Source organism: Haliotis cracherodii, unplaced genomic scaffold, assembly GCF_022045235.1.
Source record: "Haliotis cracherodii isolate W230 unplaced genomic scaffold, xgHalCrac1.p SCAF_7, whole genome shotgun sequence".
Taxonomy (NCBI): domain Eukaryota; kingdom Metazoa; phylum Mollusca; class Gastropoda; order Lepetellida; family Haliotidae; genus Haliotis; species Haliotis cracherodii.
Window position 1 is genome coordinate 44,873,706 of NW_027266330.1, and position 27,885 is coordinate 44,901,590.

A 27,885-nucleotide genomic window follows, 5' to 3' on the forward strand; every position below is an offset into this window, starting at 1 on the left:
ACTGTTGTACATGTAGAGATTCCCACTGTACACTGTTGTACATGTAGAGATTCCCACTGTACACTGTTGTACATGTAGAGATTCCCACTGTACACTGTTGTACATGTACAGTTTCCCACTGTACACACTGTTTTACATGTAGAGATTCCCACTGTACATTGTTGTACATGTAGAGATTCCCACTGTACACTGTTGTACATGTAGAGATTCCCACTGTACATTGTTGTACATGTAGAGATTCCCACTGTACACAATGTTGTACATGTAGAGATTCCCACTGTACACACTGTTGTACATGTAGAGATTCCCACTGTACACTGTTGTACATGTAGAGATTCCCACTGTACACTGTTGTACATGTAGAGATTCCCACTGTACACTGTTGTACATGTAGAGATTCCCACTACACACTGTTGTACATGTAGAGATTCCCACTGTACACACTGTTGTACATGTAGAGATTCCCACTACACACTGTTGTACATGTAGAGATTCCCACTGTACACTGTTGTACATGTAGAGATTCCCACCACACACTGTTGTACATGTAGAGATTCCCACTACACATTGTTGTACATGTAGAGATTCCCACTGTACACTGTTGTACATGTAGAGATTCCCACCACACACTGTTGTACATGTAGAGATTCCCACTACACATTGTTGTACATGTAGAGATTCCCACTGTACACTGTTGTACATGTAGAGATTCCCACCACACACTGTTGTACATGTAGAGATTCCCACTACACATTGTTGTACATGTAGAGATTCCCACTGTACACTGTTGTACATGTAGAGAATCCCACTACACATGGTTGTACATGTAGAGATTCCCACTACACACTGTTGTACATATAGAGATTCCCACTACACACTGTTGTACATGTAGAGGTTCCCACTGTACATACTGTTGTACATGTAGAGATTCCCACTACACACTGTTGTTCCCAGAGAAGATTATGTTTTCCTAGGCTGAAAGAGAAAACTTGTTTAAAAACTTATGTTTACATAGTGCGGTGCATGGAGTTTGAAATATCACTGTTAACCTTCCCCTGAATAATAGCATGATATATTGTAGGCATGTTTGATCGTTCTTTAGCACTACAACAACAGTTTACAAATATTATAGGTGTATACATAAAGTAGATATGTGTATTTACATTGAAATGTGATACTTTTAGCTTATAAAGACTCTACTTGTTTTTCTGTGTAGATGACTGCCAGTGTCTGCACTAAAAGTCTCCTTGTCCTTCTCATATTCCAGGATTTAACAGTCCTGCTTCCTTCACTGTAATTAGAGGTGTTCACAGTATATATGCATCCTGGAATCAAGTGCAGAACATCGCAGCTTGACAGTGTAGACAGTTCTAGTAACTGTGTTGCTTGACAAGTCTCATGAGTGGATATCTATTTACACTCTTTTGCAGGCTGATTAAATGCCTTTGATATCAACAAAATAAGAATTATGAAAGATATTTAATATTATCTACTACATCATTTTAATGTTGCTTTTTTTCAGGAGGAAGTACATTGTTGACAGACACAATGCGAGCATTTGGGAGCATCAGCAACCTACGACCGAGCGACTCACTTCGGAGTCTGCGATTGGTGGATGGAATACAAGTGGAACTCAGAAGAAGTGGGCAGGAGGACCGTGTGTTGTCAGCAAAGCTTGTCAAGTCACGGAGAGTAAGTGCAGATCCGTCCCCAATGTTGGTCAGGGCATTTCATTGCAGTATGAGGATCTGATCACAGTTGTAGTTGCTTCATCCAACATCCTTGTATTCAGTCAAGGCCTGCTAAGAGATTTTGCTAACATCCTTGTATTCAGTCAAGGCCTGCTAAGAGATTTTGCTAACATCCTTGTATTCAGTCAAGGCCTGCTAAGAGATCTTGCTAACATCCTTGTATTCAGTCAAGGCCTGCTAAGAGATCTTGCTAACATCCTTGTATACAGGCAAGGCCTGCTAAGAGATCTTGCTAACATCCTTGTATTCAGTCAAGGCCTGCTAAGAGATCTTGCTAACAACCTTGTATTCAGTCAAGGCCCCATTAGGAGATCTTGCTAACATCCTTATATTCAGTCAAGGCCCCATTAGGAGATCTTGCTAACTCCCAGGTATTCCGTCAAGGGCTGCAAAGAGAACTTGCTAACTTCCAGGTATTCAGTCAAGGCCTACTATGATATCTTGCTAACTTCCATGTATTCAGTCAAGGCCCCATTAAGAGATCTTGCTAACAACCTTGTATTCAGTCAAGGGCTGCTAAGAGATCCTGCTAACATCCTTGTATTCAGTCAAGGCCTGCTAAGAGATCTTGCTAACATCCTTGTATTCAGTCAAGGCCTGCTAAGAGATCTTGCTAACATCCTTGTATTCAGTCAAGGCCTGCTAAGAGATCTTGTTAACATCCTTGTATTCAGTCAAGGCCTGCTAAGAGAACTTGCTAACTTCCATGTATTCAGTCAAGGCCTACTAAGATATCTTGCTAACTTCCATGTATTCAGTCAAGGCCTGCTAAGAGATCTTGCTAACTTCCATGTATTCAGTCAAGGCCTGCTAAGAGATTTTGCTAACAACCTTGTATTCAGTCAAGGCCCCATTAAGAGATCTTGCTAACAACCTTGTATTCAGTCAAGGCCTGCTAAGAGATCTTGCTAACAACCTTGTATTCAGTCAAGGCCCCATTAGGAGATCTTGCTTACAACCATGTATTCAGTCAATGCCTTCTAAGATATCTTGCTAACAAGCTTGTATTCAGTCAAGGCCTGCTAAGAGATCTTGTTAACAACCTTGTATTCAGTCACATGCCTGCTGAGACATCTTACTAACTTCCATGTATTCTGGTAGTGATGTCTGCACAGACTGGCAAAAGATATTTGACTGTGTTTGCTCCTGGTCTTCTCCCATGCTATGTCTGGGCAGTCTTGTCACACCACCTGGCTTCACTCTCCACGTAGTAGTCTAACTTTCAACTCAGTAATCAATACACACAGGTAGTGCAAATCTGAACACAGCCAAGTGTTTTGTATATGTCATTGATTCCCACGTAACTAATGCGTGGGATTTCTTCAAAATATCACATCAAAATGGAGGATTGCTGTCTAGCTTTCTGGTCATTCATATTGAAATGTTGGACAACAAAAATACTACCATCAAAACCAAAGGGAGGGAAATATGGATCTCTGGACGAGGTTTGTGTCTTTATCCACGTGACTAAATGATGACTGAACATGCAAAGCAGGCTAGAGCTGGGTACGATGGAGGTCGCCAGAACTGGCAGTAGGTTATTCAGTGGTGGGATGTGTAGTACCCTGACACTGTGCTCCATTAACACTGGGACACTTCTGGAGGAGCTCACCCCTCAGATTGGCATTCAAGCCAGCCAGGAGTTGGTTATCTTAAACTGTCTTCTATTTCATATTTGAAAAAACATACTATAAGGAGGTTTGTATCTAACGAAGCCCAAACATTAAAATATAAGCATTGAAAAGGATACATTTTTGTTTTTAGCTGCATGGTATGTCAATAGTAAATGAAATGATTTCCTCTACATAAATTGTAAACATATTTGTTTTACATCAATTTGTATATATTGATCTAAATTTTGGTAGTAAAATTTGTCAGATTGTACATTCTTGCCTCAGATGTGATAATGAGAGTGAGGATGCTTTCACCCCGCTGTTAGCAATACTGCAGCAATATCCCGGTGGGGGACACCAGAAATGGGCTTCACACATTGTACCCATGTCGGGAATCGAACCCGGGTCTACGGTGTAATTAGCAGATATTTTAACCACTAGGCTACCCCATCGGCCCCAGACATGATTGTAGTGATATGAATGCACATTGATATGAAAGACACATTTCTGATAATGCAGCTTGTTCTTGTGGACATAATATAAATGAAACTCATTCATTTTCTACGCTGAGTGAGTACATCTTAACACTACATTATATGATAATGCTAATTTTGAAAAAACTAGTAATTTAGATTATAATCTTGTCATCAGTACATTCATATTCTTCCTTCCGAACGGTTTAAACTTGCATTAAATGGTGAGACTATAAATCCTGCACATATATGTGTAAATCCTCCTGTACTGAAACACCATGCTGTTGCTTATGACCACTTGCTTTTGTTAAAAGTATCCGGTTTATCATCAAGAATCCTTTTTCTGAAATGCGGCTAACTTATACACAAGTATTAACATAAGCCTACTTGGCATATTTGCCAATCCAGATTTATTGAATAACGATATGTTTAAATTATTCTGTAAGTATGCAAGATTTGGAATAGTGTAAGAGATTTGTCAGTTAATTGAAATGTTAATCAGCCTTACTTGACAACGGTATAAGGATCTATGCCAAAACATCGCCTTTACAGTAAATAAAGAAGTTTTCATCCATACATTGTGTCTACTTTGTCTATGCCTATCAAACAATTAATTGAAATGGAGCAAAAAATCTTTTGTTTCTTCATAACAATACCACAGTTTGATATTGCAGTTGTTGGTTGTAAATTTGATGGTTTGTTTTTTTATTATCACATCCCAAATCAATTATCACAAAATAATCACATGTAATTGTTGAAAGCAAAATTTATTGTATCTTCTGTAATTAACAAATGCTAAATCAATTAAGTGGAGACAATGTAAGATGCCACCCTGCTCTCACTGTCAAAGCTGGCTGCTCTCTACACAGGAGTGCAAGCTGCCGGTGTTTGGACAAGGGATTGAGGCCTAATTACACCTAGGTCTTTCTTTCTACCTCTGAAACACACAGGCACAAAGATATGGACTTATGGCGACACACTGTTTTTTCAGCCGTTAACCGCTTTTCCCATAACCTGACTGACTGATATAGAAGATTTAACGTGCGCTTTCCGACTGTAGCGTATTTCGCATAACCTTAATCCTTCAGCTTATATAGCAGGATGTGTGTGTGTGTGTGTGTGTGTGTTGAGGGGGGGTTAGTCAAGGGGGCTGGAAGTGCCAGGATAGATTGCATTTGAGGCTGCAGCGGCTGCTGTCCAGTAAGATTCCTCTAGGGTGCACTCCTGGGGTTATGTGGACAGAGATTCTTGAGGCTGTGCAGTTCTGGGAAGAGTTTCAGTGTTAAACAGTGATCTATGAAGACACAGAGAAATCTTTGGTAAATATTCTTTAGACATTATTACAATAATTTCAAGTAGCTGAATATTTAAATGGTGATTCTCTGGCATGAAAGTAAATTGAAGATAGCCCTGGAATCTACAATGATAAATTATATCCTAAAGCATCCAGAATTATCGGCCTTGACATAGATAGAATGTACAGAACCATTAATGGAATAATTATGAGAAACAAATTATCATAAAATTTATACATAAATGATATAAAGATGATATAGTAATACGTTATCCATATAAAAGATGCTTTCTACAATTTAGAATTAAAAACCAAACTTTGGCAAGTATAAAACACATACTGGGGTCACTGAAAATTAAACAAAGTTTGTCGATATCAGGTATATCTAAAACATTATAAGATTTAGCAATACATTCATTAGTTGCCCTGATATTGTCATATGTACAACTCCAAGCCTGGCCGTGAAGCAGCACAGGGTCACCTGCCAGCTGGATTTTATTAGGGTTGCTTTAGACCACTGAGTGATAATGACTGTCTCACAGATAGTCAGGTCAACCAAAGACTATATTGATCTTTGGGTCAACTGTTCATCAGGAAGAAGCATACATGTTTGCTAAGATTACGTAGTGCTTGTTCACAATTTGGGAGAGCAAGCCTCATAAAAATAGTCATAAAATATGATAGCTAATATTATGTCAGAAATCAGGTAAAGTGTGGGACGATAGACATTTGACCAGAATGGCTGGAGAGTGCATGATTGCCCCAGGTCAGTTGTGATGTCTTCATACATTGTGGGGCTGCCTCTCCAAGCAGCCAGGCTTTGTCCAAGGTGTCGGTGGATGACTTGATATCCTCTAGCCTCTGGCTCACACAGCCTTTGTGTCTGTAGCTAGACCATGTTGACTCAAGGAGAGAGGCTAGTAACCCAAGGCAAATAATACACAATACCCAGGTAGAAAACTTTTCACCTTGGCTAAAGCCATGGACTAATCCATTTCCTTGACCAGGGGGTGGATGGTATGGGACAGCCCACTGACCTCATACAAAATATATGAAAATCTCTCTAAATTAACAATTGAATCATGTAACAAACATTTAACAAACTTTTGTAAAGTTTTCAGGAAAACAATTGTGCTAAAACATCTGTCAAATACCCTCCTACCCCCCCTCTCCATGTTAGTTGACATAGACTGCCCTACACTTCCCATCATGCAAGAGGGAGCTGGAGATTCAAACAGTGCAGTGCACATGTGCAACAGGGAAATGTCACTGAATGTAATATGAGCCTGTGGAGAAGCAACACCAGCCTGTGTGCTTGCAATGGCTGACTACTGTCTGGATTATTACTGGGGCTATAACTCTCAACACTGGAGATTTCCTGTGGAGTGACATTCTCTTTGGAGTAGGAACCTGCTATAAAGGGAGACACATGGCAGTGAGGATATGTTGGCTGCATCTGCCAGGATGACGCCCCTGTTTAGCAATGGATTATTCTCCAAGACTTTTTTCTCAGCTGACATCGCTGAGGGTCCGTGGGGACCACATATTCAGGGAGTGCCGGGAATCCCAGCTACCATGGCCTTCAATAGCCGCTCAAAACGGGTGGTTAGTTGCTATATGCTTCACTTGTAGACAGGGCAGTGGGAGGTGCCTCCCTGTACTTGGAGGTCATGCATGGTTAATAGGAATATAAAGTAAACTAAATACGGAAAATTTGAAGATTTTCAAACTAAACAATACTCTGAAGATGTCTATGATCATGACAGATGAAATATGTTTTAGGAAATAATGCGTCCTTCACAATGTTTCCCGATGTTTATACATGTGTTACAGTGTTGACATGGTGTCCTGAATGTGGATGGTGTGGATCTAGATGTTGTAAATGCCAGGAGATGTATTTGCTGTTTCTATTACAGATGTCCACACCCCACCCTATCAAAACCAGAGCAGACAAGACTGCAACACTGACAAGCAAGTCCCACAGCAAGGCTCCAGTCATGGTGCGCTCACACAGCATGCCAGAGAATCTGGATAAACTACACCGGAAAAAGAACTTTCTTAGTCTCATTGGTTAGTAGAAATATTAATAACAGGAGATTCATTATTCCTACATGTTAAGTGGTGTAAAGGCCTTGCACCACAGTCCACACACCGACTGGGAGTCACTAGTCAGATGCCCGAGTCCAGTAACATTCTGTGTGGTCAAGTAATCTCGGGTCATATTAGTCCATGTCATAATACTAAAGAATACTGAACATGAGGCTGGGCACGGCAAGATGACTCATTTTGGCACAGACTGCATATGCTCAATGACAAAAGTAACTCATCAAATTAATTTATTGCCAACTGAATAAACTGACCATGTCGGGCAAGGGTAAAGGTTTGATGGTGTTCCCATGTATCTGTGTACACAACAATCATCACCAGGCCGGGGAGAAATGTGCATGTGTAGTGCTAACAAAGAAAGTCACACCCCTAGAACTTATCAAGTTGCCCGTGGCACAGCTACCAAGAGGTTGTTGGTATACTATAAACCTGTGTTGGGTGTCTTCTTGGTATTATTCTAACAGTATTATTATCATGATTATGTGATCTTGTTTGATTTTTATTTCCCAAGAAGCAGTACGGCAATGTGAGCCTCAGTTGTGATCAGGTGGCGGTATAGCCCAGCTTTGTAAAAGTTTGTTGAAAGTAGTTATATACAGACCTTTATAGTGATATTGTATGTAGGTATGCTGTGAAGTTTAGAAATTTAAGTGATAAAAAAGAGAATGCCAAAAGTGATAGTAAGCACAGCACGACGCTTTGGTTAAAGGAAGTGACGTGGGGCAGGGAACGTGACGTGGGCAGGGAACGTGACGTGGGGCAGGGAACGTGACGTGGGCAGGGAACGTGACGTGGGGCAGGGAACGTGACGTGGGGCAGGGAACGTAACGTGGGCAGGGAATGTGACGTGGGCAGGGAACGTGACGTGGGGCAGGGAACGTAACGTGGGCAGGGAATGTGACGTGGGCAGGGAACGTGACGTGGGGCAGGGAACGTGACGTAGGGCATGTGAATGGATGGAAGTGATGTAATTGCCGATTGCTGATGAACAGGGGCAATTACATGTGTGAGGTGAATTTTGTCTGTTAAAAGTAGGCTTACTTATAGAGGGAATAAATGGTGGAATGTTAGATAAGTGCTGCCTATAAACCCATCTAGCGAATTACTGGTAAATGTTAATAAAACATGGCAAGCAAGGCATATTGTGTACTGCATCTTCAGGTAAGAGGAGTGCATAGATACATAGGTGGACCATGAGGCTTGCAATACCGTGTGTGTGTAGTGTGTGTGTGTAGTGTGGGTGTGGGTGTGTGTGTGTGTGTGTGTGTGTGTTCCATTAATATGGACATCCCTTGCTTTACTCAACATGGACATTAACTTGAAACATTCACTACCCTGAATACTGATAACACATAGACACCCACTGAACAGCTAGAAATTTAGACAATGGCGGGCTTGGGCCAGTCTGCTTTACTAAATCCTCTGAATAGGTGAAATACACTCTGAGGTTAGTGTCTTGCTTCAACATAAATCAAATATGAAAAAAACAGAATCATTTAAAATGTCTGGAGATGTTTTATATCTATGTTTACATATATGTAATGCCAGTCAAGGGTTGATCACTAGAGGAAAGAGAGCTCCCAGCAGCTGATTACCTAATCTATGTGATAGCCCACTATCAGCTGCTACACATGATACAGTATTTTTCAGCTCATGTTCATAGGGAGGATCTTTGTAGATGTTTTGTTGCTCAGGTATGATAGTTTGGTCTCTTTTATTTATTTTTATGAACCGACAATAAATATTTTGATTGGAATTTGACATTGATAGATTTAGAGGGACCTGTTGCTGATAAGAATTCTGTTGAACAACGTCAAGAGGAGTTGAGAGACATGGACCATTGGTCTACTGATCCAGTGAATCAGACATGCATGCAGTAGTCTTCCTTACATGAAGCACTGTCCGGGAATGTGGACAAGTCTGTCTGTACATGGTGGCATTAAGCACTGCCCGGGAATGTGGACAAGTCTGTCTGTACATGGTGGCATTAAGCACTGCCCGGGAATGTGGACAAGTCTGTCTGTACATGGTGGCATTAAGCACTGCCCGGGAATGTGGACAAGTCTGTCTGTACATGGTGGCATTAAGCACTGCCCGGGAATGTGGACAAGTCTGTCTGTACATGGTGGCATGTGACCATGGTTACAGCCTGATAGAGACACACATTAGACTGGAGATAGTTACACTGACATCACCCATCTTTGTCACTGACACCATTAAGACTTGTGTCCCTAAATCTGTCATGTTAACTGATGTAGGATATATGCCCCCGTCACCAAGTAGTGTCCCTAAATCCGTCATGTTAACTGATGTTGGATATATGCCCCCGTCACCAAGTAGTGTCCCTAAATCCGTCATGTTAACTGATGTTGGATATATGCCCCCGTCACCAAGTAGTGTCCCTAAATCCGTCATGTTAATTGATGTAGGATATATGCCCCTGTCACCAAGTAGTGTCCCTAAATCTGTCATGTTAACTGATGTAGGATATATGCCCCTGTCACCAAGTAGTGTCCCTAAATCCGTCATGTTAATTGATGTAGGATATATGCCCCCGTCACCAAGTAGTGTCCCTAAATCTGTCATGTTAACTGATGTAGGATATATGCCCCTGTCACCAAGTAGTGTCCCTAAATCTGTCATGTTAACTGATGTAGGATATATGCCCCCGTCACCAAGTAGTGTCCCTAAATCCGTCATGTTAATTGATGTAGGATATATGCCCCCGTCACCAAGTAGTGTCCCTAAATCCGTCATGTTAACTGATGTAGGATATATGCCCCCGTCACCAAGTAGTGTCCCTAAATCTGTCATGTTAACTGATGTAGGATATATGCCCCTGTCACCAAGTAGTGTCCCTAAATCCGTCATGTTAATTGATGTAGGATATATGCCCCTGTCACCAAGTAGTGTCCCTAAATCTGTCATGTTAACTGATGTAGGATATATGCCCCCGTCACCAAGTAGTGTCCCTAAATCTGTCATGTTAACTGATGTAGGATATATGCCCCCGTCACCAAGTAGTGTCCCTAAATCCGTCATGTTAACTGATGTAGGATATATGCCCCCGTCACCAAGTAGTGTCCCTAAATCTGTCATGTTAACTGATGTAGGATATATGCCCCTGTCACCAAGTAGTGTCCCTAAATCTGTCATGTTAACTGATGTAGGATATATGCCCCTGTCACCAAGTAGTGTCCCTAAATCTGTCATGTTAACTGATGTAGGATATATGCCCCCGTCACCAAGTAGTGTCCCTAAATCTGTCATGTTAACTGATGTAGGATATATGCCCCTGTCACCAAGTAGTGTCCCTAAATCCGTCATGTTAATTGATGTAGGATATATGCCCCCGTCACCAAGTAGTGTCCCTAAATCCGTCATGTTAACTGATGTAGGATATATGCCCCTGTCACCAAGTAGTGTCCCTAAATCTGTCATGTTAACTGATGTAGGATATATGCCCCCGTCACCAAGTAGTGTCCCTAAATCCGTCATGTTAATTGATGTAGGATATATGCCCCCGTCACCAAGTAGTGTCCCTAAATCCGTCATGTTAATTGATGTAGGATATATGCCCCTGTCACCAAGTAGTGTCCCTAAATCCGTCATGTTAACTGATGTAGGATATATGCCCCCGTCACCAAGTAGTGTCCCTAAATCTGTCATGTTAACTGATGTAGGATATATGCCCCTGTCACCAAGTAGTGTCCCTAAATCCGTCATGTTAACTGATGTAGGATATATGCCCCTGTCACCAAGTAGTGTCCCTAAATCCGTCATGTTAATTGATGTAGGATATATGCCCCTGTCACCAAGTAGTGTCTCTAAATCTGTCATGTTAACTGATGTAGGATATATGCCCCTGTCACCAAGTAGTGTCCCTAAATCCGTCATGTTAACTGATGTAGGATATATGCCCCTGTCACCAAGTAGTGTCCCTAAATCCGTCATGTTAACTGATGTAGGATATATGCCCCCGTCACCAAGTAGTGTCCCTAAATCCGTCATGTTAACTGATGTAGGATATATGCCCCGTTACCAAGTAGTGTCCTAAATCTGTCATGTTAACTGATGTAGGATATATGCCCCTGTCACCAAGTAGTGTCCCTAAATCTGTCATGTTAACTGATGTAGGATATATGCCCCTGTCACCAAGTAGTGTCCCTAAATCCGTCATGTTAACTGATGTAGGATATATGCCCCCGTCACCAAGTAGTGTCTCTAAATCTGTCATGTTAACTGATGTAGGATATATGCCCCGTTACCAAGTAGTGTCCTAAATCTGTCATGTTAACTGATGTTGGCAACCACCTGACTCCTGGAATGGAGGACACTCCCCCCTCATCCTGGCACTGCAATGTACTACCATATCACCAGTGTTGACAGTATCACACCATCAACAGGGGCCTATCTGCTTCCCTCCCTGCGGTCAGTTGGAGACTTGTGATATGGTATCACCAGTTAGGAAATGTGCCTTGCAAACATTGGCGGTGCTGTCTCTTCAGCTGCTGTCTGTAGGCTGGTAGCCGTGAGGCATCACCTTCTCATGAGGCTGCTAATGTAACAGGAATACTTTGAGGTTAACTTATCTCTCCCCAGGGTCGGACAACCAGAGCCTCTACAGCCAGAGAAGTGGAGACGATTCCTCCGACGAGTCGGAATATTCCGTGGAATTTACGATACACGACAAATGTCCCAGCACTAGGTCCTCTCAGATGGCGCTGGCAACGCTGGACGAGGTAATGTACTCCCCACACTGAGATCATGCCAGGGGTTACTTGACTTGGTGTTGACAATATAGGCAATGGCGGTAATACATCTGGATCACACTTGGAAAAGTGCATCTTGCACAAACCTCAGCCAGGATTATGTTATAAGACTGCTGCATGCAGCAATATATTCGCATGATTAATATAATTTGTGGTGCATTGCCATTCCAAATGTCTTCACCCCATGTAACAATATAGACAGAATGTTCTGCTTCAGTACATATTGCCCAGTGTTTCCATGTTGTGCCTGCCACCCTTCCAGACGGGACTGACTTGGCAGACTCTCCAATATCCCCATGATAAAATGAGTTAGTTCTTTTAGAATCAGTTTTGATAAGGTACAGAGGCTCGTCATGTGAAGTATTTTGACAAATATCTACTAGATCCTACTAGATTTACCTTCTGTAACGGTATGGATATGATATCAATGTTATGAATAGAAGAACTGAAAGATCTATTGCTGAGAGTTGTGAGCATGTTTCTAGCAGTGCCTGGTTGTGTGTTCAGATGCAGGAGGAGACGAGGACCTATGCAGAGGCCCTTTGGGATCATGTGACCATGGACCCGGATGAGCTGGGTTTCCGGGCAGGGGAGCAGATCCGGGTGACGGACATGTCAGACAAGGACTGGTGGTTTGGGTGTACGGAGCAGCGCCGGGGCTGGTTCCCCGCAGCCTTTGTGCGGGTAAGACCTGCTATATCACAAACTGGGTACAGGAAGCATTTCTAACAGGAAGTTTATGTTACGAGAAATTGAATATGTGTCTGGAATGTTTGTCCAGAAAAGTAAGGTGAACAAATAGTGTGTAGGAGTACATACACACTCGTGTCTGTTATGTCCGCCAAACACATTCCTTCCACTCACTGTGTGGAACCCTCAACTGCTAAATGCCACTGAAAGATAAAATTTCATCCACATCAATTGTTGATTACTTTCAGTATACACAGATTATGCAAGACAATATCAACCATTACAATTTGGTAATGTGATCATCATAGTTTGGACCAGTACCACAAAGTGGAATATGTATCAAGGTGTTTTTTCACCAGTAATAGTTCTTGCTTTCACTTATCCACAAGTTTTTCTCACCAGACTTTCTACATAAGACTTTCTACATTGTGCTTGGTGTATCGAAATCAGTTCATCAGGCATTGCCACACATTTAGGCACTAAGACTTTTTGAGGACTTTACGTGATTAAATAAAAAGCAAATGGGGGTTTTCTTTTTTCATATAGGAAATCATGATCATCATGCTCATGATGTCTGCTATTTTTGTTCCAGAACCCAAATATCACATTAAGTGTTCCTAATTTCTTCAATCAATTTTGCACTTGACTTTTGTAATATTTGCAAGTAAGATTCAGCTGTTAAAAAATATGTATACATGTGTCGTTTTTGTAGATAAAGATACAGTTTTATTGCATAGTATGTTCATAGTATTTAATAATGGTATTGTTAAATCACTATAATGGTTGTTCATCAGTAGGACGCAGATACATCAACTGAAGGAATTAAACATATATTGGATTGTTATAAACCAGTGTTTTCCAAATGATAGCCATCGGTATCAATTGTTGTGTTTACATCTTCATGATGTTATTATATCATTCTCTGTCAAATAAGGTGCTTCTCAGGGACAGTCGGTTGAGAAACATTCTCTCTAATGATGTTTACTTACTCCAACCAACAACATCATTGGTTCCTAAGCTTGAATTCAACTTCAATTAAAAACATTAAGTAGCAAGATGTCTAAATACACACAGATAGATGAACTGTACACAGTGTAATTAACTGTTAATCTCCCCTCATCACCTAGGACTGACTGGCTATTGATAACACCTGCAATTAGCACACATCAAAGCTCCTGCTCACTGTTACCTGTGTACAGCTAGTGTTGTCTCAGTCTCTTGTTGCAGCATGTTATCTCATTAGGGGGTCCTTTGTGTTTCCTTGTTGGCTGGCTCACCTTGGTTGACTTGTTTGTTGATTGGTTAAGAAAAGCATCTGTAATGAATACATCCAATTAGGGAGAGTATTACATCTGCTTCTTGAGTTGCTGATTCAGTTCAGCTGTGAATGTGAAACAGTGTACCTGTGCTAGATAGTGCTAAAGGGTTTTTTGTGCTACATGGAAACCCTGTTCTAGTTTACTCAGTTCTCACAATGAGGTACATTATCAACCAAGCATTCAAGGGGTTTTCAAGTGGTGATGACTTTGACTTGTCTGTATTTGACCAGCTGTGGGTGAATCAGGAGAGGTTTGACGAGGACATGATCATACACGATGAAACCGAGGAGTCTCCGAAACTCAGGAACCATGGGATGAACACTGATCAAGGTCGGGCCAATGTTGTCAATGAAATCATCCATGCAGAACGAGAATATGTCAAGCATTTACGTGATGTTGTTGAGGTGAGACATGAGTTTATTCACCAATTTGTATTCCTCTGTTGACACTATTAATGACAGATAATTCTTAATTTTTAACTACATGCTTTCTGCAAGTCATATACAAGATAAGAAGATAGTTGTGCACATTGAATAGAAATCAAGTCATATTTGTTCTACTGCTTTGTAAAAATCAAGAAATCATTGTTTCTGACACAAGACATCCTATCTGCACATACTCAAGCCATCTTGTGTTTGTATATCTGCACATACTCAAGCCATCATGTATCTGTATATCTGCACATACTCAAGCCATCATGAATCTGTATATCTGCACATACTCAAGCCACCTTGTGTTTGTATATCTGCACATACTCAAGCCACCTTGTGTTTGTATATCTGCACATACTCAAGCCACCTTGTGTCTCTATTCCCAGGGTTACCTCAAACAGGCCAAAAAGAGACCAGAAATGTTCCCCGAGGAGAAGATCTCAATCATTTTCGGAAACATAGAGGAAATCTACAATTTTGCCACCAAGTTTCTTGCCAGCTTGGATAAAGTTTTCAACAAGGAAGCCCCTCACATGAGTGGTGTTGGGGAAGTTTTCCTCTCACATGTGAGTTTATTGTATGTAATCTGTTATGTTCATGTAATGTAAACAATGAGTGGAGCAGCAGGAAGGAGGTTTTAATCAGTAGAAATATAAGGATGGGAATTCACAAACTTACGTATGAATTGCTTGGTGTGTGGGTTGCGTCCAGCTGCACGTTATGATGTGATATATATGGAAGATGTCATCTTTGTTTCAGAGCAAGAGTTTTGAGATCTACTCCGACTACTGCAACAACCATCCAGGGTCGGGGGAGGAGGTCAAGGAATTGTACAGGAACAAAAAATACAGACATTTTTTCGAGGTAAAGAGTTCAAATAGAATATTCAATGAATGTGTCATAAATTAACATTTACTGTTATGGGAAATTGCCTTGTTCAGTACTTGCATAAATATCCTATACTAGATCTAATGTTATGCCGTCTGCCCTCCCGCCAGGCATGTCGTCTGCTCCAGGATATGATAGAGATCCCTTTGGAGGGTTTCCTGCTAACTCCTGTCCAGAAGATCTGCAAGTACCACCTCCAACTGAATGAGCTGCTCAAGTACACACCACCAGACCACCAAGACTTCCACTTCGTTAAGGCAGCACTTGACTCCATGAAGAAAATAGCCACACTCATCAATGAGAGGAAGCGCAAGATGGAGAGTATCGAGAAGATTGCCGTGTGGCAGGCATCAGTGGATGACTGGGAGGTGAGACCAACAGACTATTTGGCTGGGAAAATACTGGAAAATAAGCCTAGGGTTGTTATTGAATGTGTTAATACAGTAATGTATATAACTATTGTATTTATTTATCATGTGTTTATTTGTTCCCAGGGCGATGACTTGTTGCAGCTGAGTTCGGAGTTGATCTACTCCGGGGAACTGAACAAGATTAACTCGAGTGGCTGGTCACAGGAAAGATACTTCTTTCTTTTTGACCATCAACTTGTTTACTGTAAAAAGGTATGACTTTTCTTTTTCAACACCAGTTAATCAATTAATTGACATTTGTGTATGTTTCATGAGTGAAAGGCATCGCTAGTATTATTAGTGCAAGAAAATACTTCAGACATACACATCACTTTGTGAATTTCAGGATCTACTGAAAAAGAATGGTTTCTGCTACAAAGGTCGGGTTGACCTCGATCACAGTGACATCATACCGCTGGCTGATGGGAAGGGTAAGCTGATGACACCATTAACATAGTCTTCTGTAGTGTCATATATAGACATCAGGAGGTGAAGGATGCGAGTCCGAGTGAGCAATCAGTCTGCTCTACTTAGAAGCACAGAAGAATGTTCTCATGTATTCACAATGAGTATTTTATGTCAGCAGTAATATTTCCCCTCTTAGATGATGACCTTTATATAATCAAATTACCTGCAATGATCCATGTCATAGGGATCAAGATTTGCAAACAGCCAAGTTATCTAATGTGTGGTGTTCAGATGCCAGTACAATGTCCCGTTGCGTTCACATGCCAGTACAATGTTGTGTTCTGTTGTGTTCACATGCCAGTACAATGTTGTGTTCTGTTGTGTTCAGATGCCCAGTACAATGTGACAGTAAAGCATGCATGGAAGATTCACGACACCATGCGAGACAAGTGGTACCTGCTGGTTGCCAAGTCGGACCAGGTGAAGCAACGGTGGCTCAAGGCTTTCGAGGATGAGAGGAAGAGGGTTAAAGATGACCAGGAAAACAGTGAGTAGACGTTCAGCCATTTGGCTGTTGCTGATTGTACATTGTGAAGGTAGAGCAGCATGGGTTGGCACTGTTTTCAAACCTGATGATATCCTTATTGTGTTCCAGATTTCAACATCCCTGTGCACTTAAAACAGACAGCTATCCACAACCTCAAACAGAAATCACATCTTGCAAAACCAAAAGGTAAGCATGGACCTTATATACTTTATTAAAACTTCTATATAAAGGCCTGGGCAAAGTTGATAAATGTTTCAGGAACTATTGTTCATATTTGGTGTGTTATTATTACCTAGCAGTCATTCCCTTGACTAATATGTTTGACATGGCCAGTAGTACACTTGGATGAAGATGTACATATGAGTATTACCCAACATGTCTATGTCACTAACTGTGCTGGAGAGTGTGGAGAAGGACTACTATGTCAACTTGTGGGTTTCAGGCTTGTTTTTATGGTTATCAAAGCGAAGTGATAGATGATCAGTATGGAGGAGGTAACCACGGTGACAGTACTATATTTCTGCATTTGGTCTTGTGTGGTTCTCACCAACTACTAAATATCATACTAAAGCTTGGCAATGCTAGAACAACACCAGACATTTGGAAAACACAAATGAAGCATTTTTATGGTAAGGAAATACTTGATGAACTTGTAAAGCAACTGGTCATGTTGAGTTGAAGGGAGATAACCTTGCCAAGCTTTAGTGACTGGAATATCATTTTACTTTCAACTCCTCGTATGCCTGTACCGCCTACCTGTATCACCTCATCCTTCATGGATTTAGTTTTTTTATGTTAATTTATTAAAGCACACATTATGTGGTCATTTTTGTGTGGATTAATTTTGAAGTAGTTTATTGTTTTGTATATAGTGAGATTTGTAGCTCAGTTAGACACAACCGATATAGCCTGTAGATTATAGCTATCAAATAATTCTACGTTTGTCAAATCATCAATAATTACTTGTGAAACATTTCATCTTAACTCTAAAAATTGCATTTATAAATTTAACAATTTATGATCGCATTCATATGATATGTCCTCAATGTATTCTTCATTTGCCATGTTTATTTGCGTCCCATACAATAGTGATTAACTCTGAGAACTAGTTCTGTTGGTACCTTGGTAAAAGGTGTATTATCCAATGTATCATGCATGTCTATCATGTTGTACTGTGTACTCTCTACCTACCCATTCATGGTCACTTGTCATACAAGCAAGGGTAAACTGACTTGATCATTCATTGACAAGCATGGGCTGGTGTCCAAATCACATGCAAGTTAAGTTGTAACTTATGCAATATTTGTTTATTTGTTGAATAAAATATGAGCAGATCTGCTTGTTTCCATGATAACATAACTTCATCTACTGAAATCATCTTTGCCAAATATACAATTTTATTTTAATTCCTGTATGAACACGTCCTGTGAATGGATGAATGCATGCATGTGTTGCCTAACTGGTACTTGTGTGTGCTTCTAGGGAAGAGAAAGGCAGCTAGAAGTGCAAGTCTACGTCACACAAAGAAAGATGCTACATTTGCGGTGCCAGGAACACTTCCCCGCAAGAAGCAGCAAGATTCACTTGGGGACATAAACCAATCAAAGAAACTAACATGGTTCTTTCTGGGTCAGGGGAAGAAAAAGTGAAGCGATGTGTTTGTGGCTAGCTCCTGCTGGCAAAGAGACGCCAGCATTACTGCCAGTGTTTCTTCACTGTTCCCCACCATTGTCTTATAGTGAACACACGTCACAAACACTATTTATCAACTGATTTTGTTCTATGTCAAACATGGACAGATTTATTACAAGATTGGTGTCTATTAGGTGCCAGATGCTACTATTGGTTCCTATTTTGTGCTACCATTGGTTCCTATTTTGTGCCAGACACTACCAATGGTTATTCATATCAAGTGCTACAACATGTTATAGACGATAGTGCAGTGTGTGTCCACTTATAGAGAAGCATAATGATTCTTACCCTCTCAAGGATGGAATGGCCTAGTGGTAAGTGTTTTGGTACAGTGCATGGATGGATTAGCAGCTTGTGATATGACGGCTAGAGACATATCTGGACAGTGCTAGCAGTGTTGTCATGCCATTGGTGCCAGTCAAGGACCTTGTGATGTAGATATTGAAGGCTTGAGGTTCCTATAGCTGCCTAGACCAGACTGAACTTACATTGCCTGCAGTAGGCCATGGAAAAAACAGGACTTCTGTCTCAGCTGCACAGCTTTAACTTGTGTTTTATGTACTGTCCATGGCCTACAGCCATTGTTAACCAGTCATTTTTAGTCATTCAGATTCACCTGTTGTAGTGCTTAATTCAATTTTATGTATATTGTGCTTCATTAATGCAAATGACAGTTGTCTGTTAAGAGACAAATATTTTCTAACATTTATATATTCCTACAAGTATTTACAAACTATTGTTTGTACATTTTGAATTAGAGGAGGTTCATACATCAATTATTTATCCACTATTACTGCTGAAATGTGCTGGGGAATAAGCTGCATGTTTGTCTAGACGTTTCTCTTCATTACAATATTTCCAATTCAAAGCCATTCTATGTGTATTTCATAAAGTAGGCCATGTTAGTGACATCCCACATTGAGACCACTTATACAAGATGATGTGTTCATTCCCCCAGCAGTGGGTGTAGGGTACAGATAAACTGGACCAAACAAGTTTACAGCATTTGTTCTGAATCAGGTTTATGTCCTTGATACTGTCCTGAATGTTTGACCAGGTCAAGGAACAAGACTCCAGTAACAGTGTACAGGTGCTAAAGCCAGGCCTCTAGGCAACCTGCACAACTCTATTCCTATACACCTTTGTCAAGATGCCTGAGTAATATATTGAGGAATACCGCACAAGTATTACAGAATGCCACAGGTCATCACTGTAACATTTATGTCCTACTGGCAAGAGTAATCAAATGAGAATAAACAAGTTTTCCTCCATACACAAATTAGCTGAAGTACAATTGTATAGTTCCTTTACATCGAAGGACATGCCATCTTGTCTCACATGGGAGACACATCTCATAACAGAGCAAGGGATGTAACTCATGTGACAAATGAAAAAAAAACAGTGCTTGTTCATTAAAGGGAGATAATTTTTTTGCTGATGTGAATAGAGTTATCTGCCTTCCATTTGCTCAACCCATTATCGAAGCTAGTCCACATGTCTTTCAATCTGTACATGATCTGTGGATGCAAGCCCAACACCAACTGTGGCTGTTATCAACTATGTCATGTAACAACAGTGTAAATGTGTATTATAACAATCTGAAAGGGGTGGTCAAGTACTGGCCATAAAGTACAATGTACAGTAGTTGTAGAATAACAATGTGAAATACAATGTAGGAGTTAGTTGGTATTCCACTGATCCGTTCTGATACTCCAGTTCTACTTTCACACAAACATACCCTGGTTAATGTGTTCATCTTCTTAGCATAATGTCCTAATCTAGTTGGAGGAGAAAAGGGTTGCAGTCAGTGGGATCAATGGTGGTATGTTAGGTGGAAGGTCTGGAACTCTATTGCAGGTCACCAAGACACTATGTGCAAAGCTACATGTTTTTAAACAATACAAATATTTCATGAGTATTTGGCTGCCATCTTAGCATTAGAAGGTGCTTGTGACTAGATCTGTACAAGGTGAGTGTTTTTTAAAATGTGTAATACAACCAGTTGGTGCAATACTTATGATGTCATGAGTGAGAACAGAAATAAGTGTTAGATCTGAATGAACTATAAGTTTTAAATGTTGGTTATAATGAAACAATGTTGATCCACTCATGAAAATAAAGATATGATCTTTAATAATTTCTGACTTTTCAAATGTACACATCTTTTAATTGCTTTGTACATAGACATATGTATTAGATCTCATGGCTTGTGTACATACATTGTCTCTGCTGGCTATTTATACACTTTGTCTGGATGTGCAGACACTTTTATACATCTTATTCTGCTGTTTGTAAATATGTACAAATATTCATCCTCAAATAAATGATCACAATAATAAGGGATCTGGTTTTGTTTTATAATAATATTTAGGATGTAAACATGATCAATGTGCGAGGTTTTTCTTTTTATGCCTTTGCTACTTGAAAATATTGAAATGAATTTGAATACAGTTCCAGCATTGAAAACAGAAAATGTTTTTCCATCCTTCCATGAACAACAAGCATCCCAGTGACACCACCGTACCTGTCTCTGAACATATTTATCATGTCATCGGTTATTGACTTTGGACCTTGGGAATTGTCTTTACAGATTTCATGAGAAGGGGAAAAAACCTCACTAAAATGTGCCATTTCTCAAAAAGATTTAATGCTTTTATGCGAAAAGCGATATTTGTATTATATTATTGTCAATTCCTTCAAAATTGTTACCTTGACAGTCTTGTAACAGAAATGAAATGACCACTTCCTTGTAAGGCAAACTTGACTGTTTTGAAGACCTGGAAGACAGTCTAGTTTAAGCTTGTTGTGCAGAGGTGTGTGTTGTGCAGGACTGGATGTACATTGGCTATGTTATGACTTCGGACCCTTGCAGGAAATGTTGGAACAAGGTGTGCTTGAATCTGAGAGGGTGATTATTGTGACTCCACAGATCTGAGGCACCAGGGAGGCAGCTGCTGCTGGGCCCGTGGATGATGTCACCAGATGGGTTCACAACACAGCATCCTTTACTAGCCAGTGTAACATCGGGATAAGTGCATTTCCCTCCTGAAAACATGGACCCTTTCACTGATATCTTATGATATGATAATCCAAATAGCAGTCCAATCATATTGTATTCATGTGCTAAAGAAATGGTGCAGGTTCATGATGAATGGAGATGGTGACATCGCATGGGTCTAGGTTACGCCATGTAACAAGTTGTAACAGTAAACGTAAGACCGGTAGCACAACACAGACCATGTATCAAGTTGTAACAAAAAACTAGCACAACACAGACCATATACCAAGTAGTAACAATAAACTAGCACAGCACTGACACCATGTAACAAGTTGTAACAGTAAACTAGCACAACACAGACCATATAAAAAGTTGTAACAATAAAGTAGCACAGCACTGACACCATGTAACAAGTTGTAACAATAAACTAGCACAACACAGACCATATAAAAAGTTGTAACAATAAAGTAGCACAACACAGACAATGTAACAAGTTGTAACAGTAAACACAAGACCGGTAGCACAACACCATGACCATGTAAAAAGTTGTAACAGTAAACACAAGCCTGGTAGCTCAACACCGTGACCATGTAACAAGTTGAAACAGTAAACACAAGACCGGTAGCACAACACCGTGACCATGTAAAAAGTTGTAACAGTAAACACAAGACCGGTAGCACAAAACTGAGACCATGTAACAAGTTGTAACAGTAAACACAAGACCGGTAGCACAACGCTGAGACCATGTAACAAAATGAAACAATAAACGCAAGACCGGTAGCACAACACTGAGACCATGTAACAAATTGTAATAGTAAACGCAAGACCGGTAGCACAACGCTGAGACTATGTAACAGTAACCCAGCACAACACTGACACCATGTAACACGTTGTAAAAGTAAACACAAGACCGGTATTACAGCGCTGAGACCATGTAACAAGTTGTAACAGTAAACACAAAACTGGTAGCACAACACCGAGGCCATGTAAAAAGTTGTAACAGTAAACACAAGACCGGTAGCACAAAACTGAGACCATGTAACAAGTTGTAACAGTAAACACAAGACCGGTAGCACAACGCTGAGACCATGTAACAAAATGAAACAATAAACGCAAGACCGGTAGCACAACACTGAGACCATGTAACAAATTGTAATAGTAAACGCAAGACCGGTAGCACAACGCTGAGACTATGTAACAGTAACCCAGCACAACACTGACACCATGTAACACGTTGTAAAAGTAAACACAAGACCGGTATTACAGCGCTGAGACCATGTAACAAGTTGTAACAGTAAACACAAAACTGGTAGCACAACACCGAGGCCATGTAACAAGTTGTAACAGTAAACACAAGACCGGTAGCACAACACTGGGACCATGTAACAAGTTGTAACAGTAAACACAAGACTGGTAGCACAACACTGGGATAATGTAACAAGTTGTAACAGTAAACACAAGACCGGTAGCACAACACCGAGACCATGTAACAATAACCCAGCACAACACTGACACAATGTAACAAGTTGTAACAGTAAACACAAGACCGGTAGCACAACACCGTGACCATGTAACAAGTTGTAACAGTAAACACAAGACCGGTAGCCCAACGCTGAGACCATGTAACAGTAACCCAGCACAACACTGACACCATGTAACAAGTTGTAACAGTAAACACAAGACCGGTATTACAACGCTGAGACCATGTAACAAGTTGTAACAGTAAACACAAGACCGGTAGCACAACACCGTGACCATGTAAAAAGTTGTAACAGTAAACACAAGACCGGTAGCACAAAACTGAGACCATGTAACAAGTTGTAACAGTAAACACAAGACCGGTAGCACAACGCTGAGACCATGTAACAAAATGAAACAATAAACGCAAGACCGGTAGCACAACACTGAGACCATGTAACAAATTGTAATAGTAAACACAAGACCGGTAGCACAACGCTGAGACTATGTAACAGTAACCCAGCACAACACTGACACCATGTAACACGTTGTAACAGTAAACACAAGACCGGTATTACAGCGCTGAGACCATGTAACAAGTTGTAACAGTAAACACAAGACTGGTAGCACAACACTGGGACCATGTAACAAGTTGTAACAGTAAACACAAGACCGGTAGCACAACACCGAGACCATATAACAATAACCCAGCACAACACTGACACCATGTAACAAGTTGTAACAGTAAACACAAGACCGGTATTACAACGCTGAGACCATGTAACAAGTTGAAACAGTAAACACAAGACCGGTAGCACAACACCAAGACCATGTAACACGTTGTAACAGTAAACACAAGACCGGTAGCACAACACTGAGACCATGTAACAAGTTGTAACAGTAAACACAAGACCGGTATTACAGCGCCGAGACCATGTAACAAATTGTAACAGTAAACACAAGACTGGTAGCACAACACCGAGGCCATGTAACAAGTTGTAACAGTAAACACAAGACCGGTAGCACAACACTGGGACCATGTAACAAGTTGTAACAGTAAACACAAGACTGGTAGCACAACACTGGGACCATGTAACAAGTTGTAACAGTAAACACAAGACCGGTAGCACAACACAGAGACCATGTAACAATAACCCAGCACAACACTGACACAATGTAACAAGTTGTAACAGTAAACACAAGACCGGTAGCACAACACCGAGACCATGTAACAATAACCCAGCACAACACTGACACAATGTAACAAGTTGTAACAGTAAACACAAGACCGGTAGCACAACACTGGGACCATGTAACAAGTTGAAACAGTAAACACAAGACCGGTAGCACAACACCGAGACCATGTAACAGTAACCCAGCACAACACTGAGACCATGTAACAAGTTGTAACAGTGAACACAAGACCGGTAGCACAACACTGAGACCGTGTAACAAGTTGAAACAGTAAACACAAGACCGGTAGCTCAACACCGAGACCATGTAACAATAACCCAGCACAACACTGACACCATGTAACAAGTTGTAACAGTAAACACAACACCGGTAGCTCAACACTGAGACCATGTAACAAGTTGTAACAATAAACTAGCACAACACTGACACCATGTAACAAGTTGAAACAGTGAACACAAGACCGGTAGCACAACACCGAGACCATGTAACAGTAACCCAGCACAACACTGACACCATGTAACAAATTGAAACAGTAAACACAAGACCGGTAGCACAACACCGAGACCATGTAACAGTAACCCAGCACAACACTGACACCATGTAACAAATTGAAACAGTAAACACAAGACCGGTAGCACAACACCGAGACCATGTAACAGTAACCCAGCACAACACTGACACCATGTACCAAGTTGAAACAGTGAACACAAGACCGGTATTACAACGCTGAGGCCATGTAACAAGTTGTAACAGTGAACACAAGACCGGTAGCACACTACCTAAGACCATGTAACAAGTTGAAACAGTAAACACAAGACCGGTAGCACAACACCGAGACCATGTAACAGTAACCCAGCACAACACTGAGGCCATGTAACAAGTTGTAACAGTGAACACAAGACCGGTAGCACACTACCTAAGACCATGTAACAAGTTGAAACAGTAAACACAAGACCGGTAGCACAACACCGAGACCATGTAACAATAACCCAGCACAACACTGAGGCCATGTAACAAGTTGTAACAGTAAACACAAGACCGGTAGCACACTACCTAAGACCATGTAACAAGTTGAAACAGTAAACACAAGACCGGTAGCACAACACTGAGACCGTGTAACAAGTTGAAACAGTAAACACAAGACCGGTAGCGCAACACCGAGACCATGTAACAGTAACCCAGCACAACACTGAGGCCATGTAACAAGTTGTAACAGTGAACACAAGACCGGTAGCACAACACCGAGACCATGTAACAGTAACCCAGCACAACACTGAGGCCATGTAACAAATTGTAACAGTAAACACAAGACCGGTAGCACACTACCTAAGACCATGTAACAAGTTGAAACAGTAAACACAAGACCGGTAGCACAACACAGACCGTGTAACAAGTTGAAACAGTAAACACAAGACCGGTAGCGCAACACCGAGACCATGTAACAGTAACCCAGCACAACACTGAGACCATGTAACAAGTTGAAACAGTAATTACAAGACCGGCATTACAACGCTGAGACCATGTTACTAGTTGTAACAGTAAACACAAGACCGGTAGCACAACACTGACACCATGTAACAAGTTGTAACAGTAAACACAAGACCGGTAGCGCAACACCGACACCATGTAACAAGTTGTAACAGTAAACACAAGACCGGTAGCACAACACTGACACCATGTAACAAGTTGTAACAGTAAACACAAGACCGGTAGCACAACACTGACACCATGTAACAAGTTGTAACAGTAAACACAAGACCGGTAGCACAACACTGGGACCGTAGCGATATGAAACCTGACAGTCTCAGCAAAGAAATCCAGCACCATAATTACACATCTATCACCCTCCATGGATATCCCAAACATCTAGTAGATACACAGCATACACAGCAAGAAAAGCCACCCGTTTCCCAATCCAAACCAGCCCCATCACCAATTTTCGTCAGCATCCCATACTAAGGTCCTGATCAAATGGCCAACATGGATGTGACATTCACCTCCGACATCTTACACCATAACCGTAATGGTCCCACCCAAACCCTTGGAGAAGTGTGTAAGAGATATCGTGCAACTGTGGAGATTCATATAGTGTAGACTTCACGACCCATAACCACCAGAATAAAAGAACAGTAGATCTCTGTCGAAAAATCCGCCCTTTTGGAACATCACATCCAAAACCTTGAACACCATATTCCCTGGCAAGAAACCCAGATCTTCCATACCAACATTAGTCACTGGATAAAGAGGAACTTCAAGAAACTATTGAAATCCAAAGAACAGAGACATCAACCTACCCAGCGTGTACTCCACTGTTCTTTAATCACACCATCAACCAGATATGGACAACTTGATCACCTTATTGTTAGTGTTACCGTAGTCAGTTCCTTGTTATCATACAGCCATCCCCATCACTACACCTTCAGTGTTCTTAATTGGCTTCTCTCATGTTAATGTCATTGACTTCGTCATTATATTGTTATCTTTGTAATTAGTCCTACCTTGTGTTAACAAATCATCATTGATCTAGATATTAACTCTATTCACTTCCTCAGTATACCCAATGAAGGAGCAACAGGTAGCTCTGAAACGTCGTGACAAAGAGTAAAAGAAGTTGAAATCCATAAAAAAGTGTCATGTATTTACGTTCTTACATTTTCCAAATGCCTATCCAAGACTCCAAACAAAGTTATTTTATGCTATTTTCAAAATCCAAAGTCTGACTGTAGGGGGAACAAAGGGATGTCATCTCAATTAAGAAACCTCCTGTGACATCATCTTTTGTTTCTGATTTTTGTATCATGACCGCTGATGATCAATATTGCCTGGTTATTAGCCTATAATCAATGATGGAATGAAGTCCACAACATCTGTGACGGCTTTTTACAAACTTTATAATAACCTGTATCTACACTGAATGTTTTTCATCAACATAATAATAATCTGTACCCCGCTGAAGTAGTTTTTTACAACCCTTGTCATGGACCCTCAGTGTAGTGATCTGTCCTGCCTGAATCAGCCTTTCTTTTAATAGTCCCTGATCCAGGGATAACAGTCACATTTCGTTAGTGATCCCTACTGCTTCCATTCCGGCTACTGACGAGTCTTCCGTATAGAAGAGGAAGGGTTTTTTAATTCATGCTTTAGAAATATTAGAAATTAATACTTGGAATAAGTAATACAATATGTTGTGTTTTTGTTCTTGTATACCTGATCGCGTCTGAAAAAAATAATAAAAGATACTGCGCAATCCTCGTCACGTGAAACTTGTTGCACGTGCGAGATTGACTATGGGTCGATCTGGTCCACTCCTGTATAGAGGGGACAAACCAGCCAATATTTGTTTTTGCTCTATATTTGACATATTTTCTCAATTTATTTATCACATTTTTCATCGTTATTTGTCAGTATCTAAGCTAGATAGAACACCCCTCCCTGGTGATGCTTGGTATTGTAATACCCGAGAACAACCTCGGCAGGAAGACTTTGCAATGCCCAGCATTACCACGGGGTCCTGTTTTATACTACACTTCATGCCCTGTGCTTGGGTGTCATCCAAGCTGATTACCATCAGAAGTTTCCTGGGGAAATATCAATCAGGCTCACTGACTTGGTTGATGCATGTCACTGTATCCCAGGGTTGATCGATGCTCATGATGTCAATCAGTGGACTGTCTGGTCCAGACTCGATTATTTACCGTCATACAGCTGGAATAGTGCCGTGTGCGGCGTGACACAACAAACAAACATCAAGCAAATCACTCTTGCATGCACAGCTCGTGGCTCAGGAAGTTTTGATGTCCAATGTGCCACCATATCGTCACTGTTGATACGTTACCAATTC

General features: G+C 40.9%; 1 protein-coding gene across 4 annotated transcripts in view; it reads left to right on the plus strand.

Moving 5' to 3' along the window:
• The window catches only part of LOC139447115 (uncharacterized), a 156,115-nt gene extending 135,396 nt beyond the window's left edge, over positions 1 to 20,719 (plus strand). For 2 of the 4 annotated variants that reach the window (XM_071228282.1, XM_071228283.1), the window contains 13 exons: positions 1,523 to 1,692; positions 7,048 to 7,201; positions 11,840 to 11,979; positions 12,517 to 12,693; positions 14,249 to 14,422; positions 14,836 to 15,015; positions 15,209 to 15,313; positions 15,448 to 15,705; positions 15,832 to 15,960; positions 16,094 to 16,178; positions 16,544 to 16,702; positions 16,811 to 16,888; positions 18,185 to 20,719. In XM_071228282.1, coding sequence (XP_071084383.1) covers positions 1,523 to 1,692; positions 7,048 to 7,201; positions 11,840 to 11,979; positions 12,517 to 12,693; positions 14,249 to 14,422; positions 14,836 to 15,015; positions 15,209 to 15,313; positions 15,448 to 15,705; positions 15,832 to 15,960; positions 16,094 to 16,178; positions 16,544 to 16,702; positions 16,811 to 16,888; positions 18,185 to 18,351 — 1,976 coding nt within the window. In that variant the 3' untranslated portion in view covers positions 18,352 to 20,719. Of the gene's footprint in view, positions 1 to 1,522; positions 1,693 to 7,047; positions 7,202 to 11,839; positions 11,980 to 12,516; positions 12,694 to 14,248; positions 14,423 to 14,835; positions 15,016 to 15,208; positions 15,314 to 15,447; positions 15,706 to 15,831; positions 15,961 to 16,093; positions 16,179 to 16,543; positions 16,703 to 16,810; positions 16,889 to 17,144; positions 17,206 to 18,184 lie in introns of all 4 variants that reach the window. The other 2 variants (XM_071228286.1, XM_071228285.1) reach the window with 2 other exon arrangements.
• The last annotated feature ends 7,166 nt before the right edge of the window (positions 20,720 to 27,885 follow it).